Source organism: Mustelus asterias, chromosome 14 (assembly GCF_964213995.1).
Source record: "Mustelus asterias chromosome 14, sMusAst1.hap1.1, whole genome shotgun sequence".
NCBI classification, from domain to species: Eukaryota; Metazoa; Chordata; class Chondrichthyes; order Carcharhiniformes; family Triakidae; genus Mustelus; species Mustelus asterias.
This window is the reverse complement of record NC_135814.1, coordinates 47,012,187-47,022,507: the sequence shown is the minus strand read 5'-3', so window position 1 is coordinate 47,022,507 and position 10,321 is coordinate 47,012,187. Positions and strand designations below refer to the sequence as shown.

Here is a 10,321-nt window from a genome sequence, read left to right as displayed (position 1 = left end):
TGTCACCCAGTTAAAAAGATGTAGAGTGCATATAATGTGTGTCCTCCAAATGCAAAACCGAGGCACGCCAAAAACGAGATCGCAAAATCATGGACATTCTGTCCCCAAACTTGCCCGGGATGGTGCCGACTCTATTCCTGGTTGTGTTCTCAGCTTTATGTGCTCCCTTTGTGCTGAGTGTATTTGCACTTTACCCCGTGCTCTGGACTGAATTACCCCATCCAAATCCCCCTCTAACCAGCTGCTCTGCGGTGCGGCTGGCCCCTCTCCTTTCTCCTCCTTGGCGGCTGGAACTGCCTCCGATTGCGGCTGTTCTGTGTTCCAAGTGTGGAACCTCTGCATCCAGCTCTGTAGCGGCCCCAGCTGCCGATCACTCTCTGTGGAACCTCGGTAAAGCGCTGTCCATACACAGATACGCAGGATGCCTCCAAATCCTAACAATTTAATGTGGTAGCGCACTGAGATCTTAAGCTGTCAGTAAACAGATCCACCTTAATAAAAGCATCTAAAATGACAACTGTATTTCTTTTAGTTAGATGGTTGATTTCCCGGAAAGCGGTTAAGCTATTTACCTCGAATTCGTGAAATAGGATTCTTATTTTCACTCTTTCAAGGCTATCTGATTGCCCTTAATCGAATTGTTAAAGATAAGACAATCCTTATGGTAAAGTTATTGTCCACGTTTCTGAACTTCAGTTCCGAACAACACTGTTAAACCCGGCTTAATGACACAAGCTTCAAGCGAGACAAGTCACTTCATGGAATTTCGATGATTTTTATTCCTAGTTGTCCAATATTGTTAAATAATATTTGCCGCCCATTCAGTCTGCCTAAAATTCATTGAGGTGTTTCGTTTATTGTAAGTGGTCGAATTTGAACGCGACGAGAAGCATAAAAATCAAGTTAGTAACTAAGGCAATACCGTGTTATTGCTGAGGAAGTGTCAACACTTTGTCCAATACGGGATAGAAACAAACACTTATACTAGGTGTACACAGCCTTTGTAAACTAATTTATAAGTTGCATCATAATAACTGAATTAATTTTCATGTTCAACGCTTTCGAAAAATATTTTGCATTCAAGCGCGTTTTGTGGGTAACTCACTAAATGAAGACACTGTGTTCAGTGGAGGCGATCCCGACGTTTGTTAAACACAATGAATGCAAGAATTGTTGATAAATATTGTGCTGTGGAAGAAATGCTGCACTTGTTTCAGATTGATGAGAGGTGGAAGAATCCCAGAGAGCATCAACACTCACACATCGAAAGGACCGCGCGCTTCTCAGGCTATTGACAGCCGCGATCTCCTAAAATTTGGGAACATTATTGTTTGAACATAAAGTTGTTTGGCATCAGTAAGTCCTGAAATAAGCCACCATCTGGAACATAAAGTGTGTTGTTACATTTTTTTTTGGGGGGGGGGTGTGCTCCATGTTTTGGAAAAAATAAAAATGACTGAAGCTGAAAACTTATAGAAAATTAACTTCCATTCAGATGCGGCAAGTCGAGAAGTTTTAGCCATCTGAGCAGAAAGCTGCGACAAATCAAGCGCTGGGTGCAGATCTCGAGCTCAAGATTGGCAGCGTAAGTTCACGACAAGTCTGAAAATGTAACTACAAGCAATAGAGTGCACATTATATGATGCGCTTATTAGGAACTGGGATTCCTACTTCTAACTATTAACGAGGACTCACTGTTGTGACTAAAGTGTTGCTTCAACCGGGATATTCTGCTGCCTGCCACTGATTGGGGATTTCCTTTTCCTTTGCATGTTGGCTGACAGTTTGTGTCTTCCTGCGGCGAACTTTCTTCAGTCCGCTTACGAATTCGTACTGGGTTTAAACCGCAAACAGAATCAGAAACATTCCCAGCCGCTGGCTGCAGGTAGTTTAATTGATAGGTATGGGGAATTAAATAGTCGATTAGCGGTTTTCAACTTCGGGTAAAATATCTAATTGCGGCAAGGTAATCATTATTTAAAAAACCCTTCCTGCATTCACAAACCCACCGAAGCTGTCAGTGCATGAAGAAAAACGCGCACCGCGCGACCAATCTGAATTGCTTATCTGGAGACAGAGCAGATAATCTTGTGACATTCATGAAATGGAGAAATTCTCTGGGTAGCTATTTCCTTTAATTTATTTGAATCCCAAGACAGAATACATGAATAACCGATAACCAAATGCTATCCAGATAGGATGTCGAAAACCTTAATTGCATTTCTCATTAGGAAAGGTGCTTAAACTGATGGGACATTCCTGCCGAAATAAGAAAAAAAAATCTTGCAAATCATGGATAGAGCAAGGCTTGTGCTTACCGCCTATGCTAGAGCAATACTTTGAAATCGGTGTCGTCTTCTGTTTATATAACATTTAGCGTCATTTGCGAAAGAGCGCATCAGTAAACATTCGTCTGAAGTTTGTTTTAAGAAAACACTGCCTATCACATAAAAAAGCCTATTCAATCAGCTGGTAAAATGATCAATTCACACACACACACACCTTTTGCGAGTTTGTTCTTCCAAAGCGTCGCAGTAAATAGATGACGAATAGGTATTTGTATAAAAGAATTGTTCTGGATGATTAAAATTGAAATGACACATGACTTTATATGCAAGTATAATGGAAATTCGGCTTGAGCACAGACGAATCTACGAAACAGCCATTTGAAGACATCTTTTTATTTGTGTAAACATTAAATGTTTCTTTCTCAAAGAAAGAATTCTCAGAAAACATACTTTTAAGCATTTCTAAATGTAAGATACACAATAGAAAAGGCAGTGACTTGTAGGTCAAAATGTATACGTACCGCATACATATATATATTTTAATATACAAAGTAAAACCTACATGTATGTAAATACTTTCTTTTAAAAATCCCACTGAAACATGAAATGACAACTGTCACCTTTTTGCAGACGTTTGGAAAGTAAGACAAAGTGCTCAGTAAGTTGCAGGAGATTATCTCTAAAAGCACTCTGAAAACCGTCGAAAGCAGTAGCATGCAAATTCATGTTAGACGACAAAAAATAATAAAGATATAAATTTTATCAACATCAACAGTACATACAACACTTACAAACGATGAATGTTGAACGGTCTTTACAAACACAATGTATCCCTTTTTAAAGATGCCAGTCGATGTATACTTGTAGCCAAATGGTAGAATTGTACATCTGCTAACAAGATATCAAACACTACATCTGTCTTTTAAAAAAATCTAACAGACTACATAGTGTCTGGAATACTATTTCTTAGGTTTTCATACTGTAGACATAATCCATCGAGAAGATACCAAGTGCCTATAATGTTTCCAACATACAAATATGAAGATTAGTCCCGCAACAGCATTCACATGCCTTTATAATGTACTAACCACGATTAGATCTCCATCTTTTTTTATCTCCACTCGTACATTTCAAATCAGCCCAGAAAAATAATCAGAGCAAAACTTAATTTGTTAATTTACAACTATTTGCGGCTTTCAATGGCCTTATGGACGCATCATACCAGCCTATAATTGCTGTATGTATATAAGCCAATTCTTTATTATATATACTGCGGCGTCATGTCTGCCTGGAGTTTTGCCGAGAACGGAGTTTACAATCCATTTTGCATCCTTCAAATATGAGTTCTATCAAAAGTTGAACAGAGCTTGATGGGAATGCGTGTGTCCCCCCCGCGTGTGGGGCAGTTTTCGTCTCGTCAATAAAAAAAATAAAATAGATAATTAAAAACTGTATATACCACGTTTTGCAGTTTATTTGCTGTGAATCCTGGTCAGTAAACGACTGTGAATACAAAGTTCTGACAAGCGCAAAAAGTTCTCAGGCTTTTTGCAGACGTGTTTGGCACCAAAGTTTCATCTGTTTCTCTGCAGACCTGTCTCTGCCGTGTGTGTCTGTAGCAGTTTATTATTGGAATCGGTTTCAGTTCAAGTGCTTAGGTTTGCTTTCAAAATGGTAGTGTATCGAGGAAGAGCTTATCAATTATTGTCGGGGGTGGAACCAGGTCCTCGAGCTTCAGGTAGAAGATGCGCTGAAGACCTTGTGTACAGAGAGTGCGGAGTTCCGGCAGTTTCCCCAAAAGTTTGGACAAGTAGTTTGGGCGATTTAAGTTTCCGCCGTTGAAAGTCACGTGGTCTTTGAGACAGTTTACAATTTTATTTTGAAGTTCTTCCACTTTCTTGGGTTCCTTCAGCCCGTGTCGCTCTGCAACAATATATAAATAGAGAAAAAAAGAAAGACAGACGAACGTTACCAGAGGTTCCAACTTGAACTAGGGCACTGCAGTGTGGCACTGAACAGGTTAAAGGGGGTTCTTAACGCGCGGTGATTTAAGGGGAACAGATAAACAATAAATGCGCTGACCTGTTATCATGGCGAGTGTAGCAATGCAGGAGAAAGCTGAAATCTCGATGTTCATACTGTGGAGGTTGGATGAGAAGTCAATGATTGAATCTATCCACTCCCCAAAGCCACGGACGCACTGCAGCCTGTGCAGAACCACCCCATTGCAAAAGATGAGCTTGCCATCCACGGGGTTAGACCTGAAATGAACAGTAATAACGCTACTAATTGCTTTTTTCCCCCAGTAATAAACAGCAATTTAATTAGAAGAGAACAATAAAACTTGAATCACTGGATCTGGGGGGGGGGAGGGGGGGGTGGATATGGAAAAGGGTCGATGGCAGTTTAAAAGTAGTATATCTATGTACCGGTAGGCTAGCCTCAGAACGAATAGTTCCAGGAAAGCTGATTCGAAAAGCAGATCCTGGTCCTCTTTTGGAAGGTCGGCGTAGCCGGGGATCTTTTCCGCCCAGCCGCGGATGATTTCCATGGAGCCTGTCAAGAGGTCGTAGAATTGCTGGATGTGCTCTGTGTCCCCGCCGCTCAGCTGGTATTCGGGATTGGACTGGAACTGCATTTTCAAAGAGAGAAAAAAGGATCAATAAAGTCCTGTTCGGCTACACCCCGAGTGAAATGAGTCCCCTCCTTTGTACAAGAGAAGGCCTGATCTTTCTGCTAACAATCCGACTTTGCGTTCACCAATTAAGAAATGTTAATCCCTGAATTATTCGGTACATTTTGGTACATTTCTTTTATATTCTCGCAAACAATCTTAGCGAGCTTGAATAATGAAATGTACCTCTCTGTTCCACATGTTACTATACTTAAATTACAATAACTTGGGTAAAGTCCATAAGAGCTTTACGTTGGTGCAATGTCCGCTGTTTATCCTTAATCCTCTGCTCTGGGCCGTAATTCCGAACAGATTCAAATTTACGCCAATTTTCTAATGTAGGGAAAAATCTGGCAGAGCTGCGTTGTAGAGAGGAATGCAGTTCCAAACTGTTTCGACTGAAAATTCTAGCTGGTGACTGGTGCAAAAGCGAATGTGGGACTCACCCTGGAGTAATCGAGGTTGGACATGGCAGGGTTGGAGTCGACGTGCGCTCTGACCAGGGCTGTGATGAGGCTGACCGGAGGAGAAGGGGGAGACGGCTCCTGGGGGCTCTTGGGTTTGGATGGGAGTCGTCCCCTGCGACCCTTCAGGCTATCTGTACGAACAACTGGAAAATAAACAATTGGAGAGAAAAATAAACCGTAAATTTGACTGACCTGTGACATTCCTTTTTTTTAAAAAGTACTTACGATTTGCTTTTTTTTAGTACAAGTTAGTGTATAAACACACATCTCATCAAAACTTACCTTCCTTCACCATGCCAACAACAAGGCACTTCTGAAAGCGACAGTACTGGCACCTGTTCCGGCGGCGTTTGTCAACTGGACAATTCTTGTTCGCTAAACAAACATACTTAGCGTTTTTCTGTACCGTGCGCTGCAACAGGAACAAAGCGAAAAGGTTCATCAGTAAAATTACCAATTTTATCCCTGCATTGTCTGATAATCGAATGCATGCACATTTTAAAAGTAGCCAGTGATTTTTAAGCTAAGATTTTTCTTCGCACCCTATTTAACAGATGGATATTTACAGTGCTCACTGTAGCTCTAACCGCCTGCCTCTTTCCCAGCTTCTCGCTGTATTTGATATGCGAGGCAGAGAAGGAGCAGACACTGGGTAAATACAAATTCGTGGGCATTCATATTATTTACATCCCTCCGAGACCCCTCGATTTAAAATGATAAGATTATTCAATCACGATGGTGAAATAAAGAGATCACTTTAATTTTACCATAGGGAGTTCTGTTCCACTTGGTTAACTTAGACACGGCTTAATGTTGTTACCAATTTAAATCTCAAGGAGTCGTCTGAATTTGTGACAGACGCGAGCTGGGTTTCCGCCTTCTATCTGTATTTGAGACATTCACACCCAAACTTGCAGGCAAAAATTACATTCCTGCTCACAGCAAAGCCTACTCTCCAACCCCCAAGTACAAGTTGTCAGTGGGTCTTTTGTAAACTCTGATATACAGCATCACGCCCTTTAACTAACCGTGTCTCATTTAATCAGTATACATGTAATGATTAAACACGCGGGAAGCTTAACACTAAATGTTAGAAGAAAACAATCACCTTGAAAAAGCCTTTGCAGCCCTCGCATGTGCGGACTCCATAGTGCTGGCAGGCAGCGTTATCTCCGCACACGGCGCAAAGGCCCTCGTTTGATGGCGAATTCCGAGATGGAGGTGATGGTACCTGGCTGTCCATCAGCTGAGACCCATGACCAATCTGGAGACCAGGGAAGCCCACGGATGCTTGTTTTCTGATGGGATTGGGAACAGCGAAGTTCTGGCTGTCCACTACGTGATGACCACCTCCCGTCTCGGGGTTCATGGAAATGTGCAGAGGGTTATCAAACCTCATTTGGCAGCTGGACACTGGGGTACTGGGGGGCGACTGCTTGAAGGAGAAAAGAGATAGTCTTGAGACAGGAGCCTTTCGCTGATCTATCATATGGGTGGTGGCTACATAGTTTTGGGAAAAGCTATGGAGAGAACTGGGGTCATCCCACAATGGGCTGTGCTGAACCTGAAAGCCTGGAGTTGTTGGGGTAGGGGGTGGAGATGGCTTGTAATACATGGAACCAGAATGGATCATCTCCTCTGGTGGGTGCTGTAGGTGATTCTGCTGGTGATAGCCGTGCATCTGGATGTCTTCAACCTTGATAGCGGACTGCTGGTTGGACAGTGGCATCTGGTACAAGCAAGGGGGTTTCACGTCGTAATTGGTGCTGTAATTCTCCATGAAGGTGCTGAAGCTGGGTAGCGATGTAGTTGCTGTAATTTCAGTGTTGGTGAGATCCATGCTGAATTTGACGAACTCTGGTGTTAAGAAGTCAGAGCTGTATTCCCCACTGTGGTAGCTGTAGCTCTGAGAGGCAGGACTGGCTCCTTGTGGCGATGACCCATACTGAGCTTGAACACAGGGCATGGCTGTAAATGAAAGTTCTGAACATGTACTCATACCATTTAAATGCATACGGCCACTACTAAATCATCTTGCTTCACACATCCTAGCAGCACTGTAGGAACCTGAACTAAATGCCTTGAAATCAGTTCATTTAACCCCATGGATATACTTTAAGGGCGTGTGCCAGAGACACGAACCAAACACGATTTAACGCATTCACTGGTGATGGTTTCTCTACTAAAATAACTCTTTGTTACTTTAATATGATTCATTTCAATACTGGATTCAGCCAAGTTCTGTAAGTATTCGAGGTGACCTAAATTATTTGTAATGTGTTCCATCAAAGCAACAAACACATTTAAAAAATAAGCACATGGAGAATATTCTTCATGGGTAATTTTAAATTTTAAAAAATGGCAATATCATTTAATTGGAATAATTTGACAAATCAGCATTTTATTACAGCGCACTCAAATCAACGTACCTTCAACCGAGTGATTGTGAAAGAATTGAAAAGTAAACACTGTCGTGATTTGAATTCCCGAAGCGCAGAATTCGGAATGTTTTTTTTCTTAATCGCAATTCAGACTGCAGCACAATGAAATCTTTCCTGAAAACAGATGGAAACAAATAATCATTGACTCGCCCCATGCCAACTCTTAGTTGTAACAGAACATGAAGGATTATATTCCAATGACTGTCATAGGACATGTAACATGTTTTTTTTTAAAAAACCTTTTTAAATAACATTTTCTTTGTGACTCCTTATTTCAAAAGTTGATTTAAATACGCACTGGTGTACCCTGTTATCCAGCAGGTTTGGACTACAACCCCCCCCCCCCCTCCCCCCGCCGCATCAGCAACTTCTTGCTCTCATTTTTGTCTTGCTCCACTCATCATCCTCTGAAGCAAAATATCATTTTTGCTAGAGTACGTTTGAGAATTCCCTGAGTATTTTAATTATGAGTGACTGGCCAACGCTAAAAACATCCTCATCATTTCTGTCTATACTGGATCATATTTTCTGGACAATTCAACATAGCAGCCCAGACGGAAACAGTAACAAAACATGCAAGAGAGAAAAAAAATCACAGTATCTAGCAGAGGAAGGAGTGTGTTAGTAAGTTGTGTGCTTTGCGTTTAATGATACAGCATTAGCAAGACAATTACTTAAAGTGTTAAATTCCAGCTATGGAAAGATAAGCGTGCCCATTATTATGCAGAAAATAGTTATATAGAGTATTACGCACATAAAAAAACAGATGGAGAGGCAAAACAGCCAGATCGACAGACATAGGCAAGAAAGGCAAATGTCCAGCATTAATTCAAATTAAATTATTACTCTGCAATGCACACATTGGAAGACAGCGAGACTATGTTGATCCACATCTTTTAAAACATGAATGCTCGCAAAAACTATGCAAAGTTCCTCCGGTAAATCATTTTGGCAGTTGTTTAATGCTGTGGTTCCTTGGAAGAGTCCAGAATCCAAACAGTAAGAGTAATAACCAGTGGTGTAACAATAACCTTTTAGCAATATGATATACATCATATGATATACATCATATTGCGCCAATAGCCCTCAAAGTCTTCAACTGGAAATCATTATCCAATGTTAAAAAGTCAAAATAAGTTTGGAAATAACAATCTCAACTGTATATGCTTTAATTTATAATATACCATATCTGCGTAGCTCAACTTAATTATTTGCGGACGGCCGCAACGACAAAAGCATCATCAGGTTTTAGACTGATAATCCCCATAATACCCGCTCAAATACAGTTGATATGTTCCCACAACTAACTGGGCATATCTAACTTTCTGCAAACTGTTTCATATTGTCTGTAAATGGTTTGGACTGACAACCGATGTTTACACGCTGCAATGTGGGCTGCGCCTTGGTGGGCGAGATTAATTTAGTATTTACTTTTTAAATACATCATGTAGCTAGTCGCAAGGAATGCACGTGTGAATGAGAGCCCGCTATTGCCTGCCCCCCATCCCAAACAGCGGCGGCAGGGCACCAGGTGGCACGTACAGGTAAAAACAAAGCCACGCGGAGCAGCCTGGACATCGCCTGCAACTTCGCTGAGGAAGAGGAGATACCCAATCATTGTTTTAAATTACTATTAGGATGCGGTTTCCAATTGCTTAATGACAGAACAGCGATGGTCGGAACAGAAAGAGTGTGCAGTCCGTAACTGCTGTCCAGTCGACACAATTGTAAAATTAGCTAGTTCTAACAGCTAATTCACAACACCCTCAGAAAAGAAAACTAAATCATGACAATCAGAGCAGCAGCGGCGAACAACAATATAGTGGGAATATTCGCACAGCCACGCATCAGGAGACTACTCAAATAATTCAATACCTACTTGTTAATTTTTTACTTCCACTTCTCATTTAGACACTGCGGGGATCAGCGGGTGAGTAGAAACTCGGTTCAGCATAAGAGTGAACTTTGAGGTGCAGCAGCGGTGCTTGGTTTGGAAGTGGCGGCAGCAGTGGTACAGGTTGCTGTGCTCGGCACTCTGAGCCGGCGAGCAGACTCGGACTGGCCCCTACTCTCCAATGTGCCTTTGTTTATGTGAGCTCCTCTCTTCCACCGGCAGCGTGTAACCAAGTCTCCGAGCGTCAGCGAGCGTCAGCGTGGCCGAGCCCAATGAGCGCCCGAGGGCTGGGCCCGCACCAGCCGGTTGGCTGCCTCTCACTTTGGTAAATTTCCGAGGTGACGTTAATGCTGTGGATTTTTAAGGTAGTTGGGGCTTGGCTTGAGGCAACCTTCTCACCTCTTTCAGCATTTCCAAAACAACACGTAGCTGGAATATTCGCCGTTTATAGCTTATCGATCTTATTGATCACTTGTTTTGGACTTATTTCTACAACGGCAAACTGCGTAACTATTACTTTTCATTTCCGGCATAAAGATCTATTCCATTATTGAATA

The 10,321-nt window shown here is 41.8% G+C and overlaps 1 protein-coding gene across 3 annotated transcripts; it reads right to left on the bottom strand.

Moving 5' to 3' along the window:
- Positions 1-2,668: 2,668 nt before the first annotated feature.
- Positions 2,669-9,963, bottom strand: nr4a2a (nuclear receptor subfamily 4, group A, member 2a). Of its 3 annotated transcripts, none has more exons than XM_078228337.1 (8): positions 9,750-9,963; positions 7,859-7,984; positions 6,538-7,397; positions 5,712-5,841; positions 5,409-5,572; positions 4,718-4,920; positions 4,371-4,549; positions 2,669-4,211 (listed from the first exon to the last, which is right to left on the bottom strand). In XM_078228337.1, the coding sequence occupies exons 3-8, from the start codon at positions 7,393-7,395 to the stop codon at positions 3,955-3,957; spliced, it is 1,791 nt and encodes a 596-aa protein (XP_078084463.1). In that variant the 5' UTR covers positions 7,396-7,397; positions 7,859-7,984; positions 9,750-9,963; the 3' UTR covers positions 2,669-3,954. The 3 variants fall into 3 exon arrangements, with proteins under 3 accessions (XP_078084463.1, XP_078084465.1, XP_078084464.1); XM_078228339.1 differs by having other exon boundaries at positions 6,538-7,379; XM_078228338.1 differs by having other exon boundaries at positions 7,859-7,979; positions 9,746-9,939.
- Positions 9,964-10,321: the final 358 nt, after the last annotated feature.

Coding starts and splice junctions, on each gene's coding strand:
- nr4a2a (XM_078228337.1), bottom strand. CDS start 7,395: ATGCCCTGTGTTCAAGCTCAGTATGGGTCATCGCCACAAGGAGCCAGT. Junction 5,842..6,537: donor GCTGCAAAGGCTTTTTCAAG/GTGATTGTTTTC, acceptor TTCCTGTTGCAG/CGCACGGTACAGAAAAACGC. Junction 4,921..5,408: donor CCAACCTCGATTACTCCAGG/GTGAGTCCCACA, acceptor TTGAAAATGCAG/TTCCAGTCCAATCCCGAATA.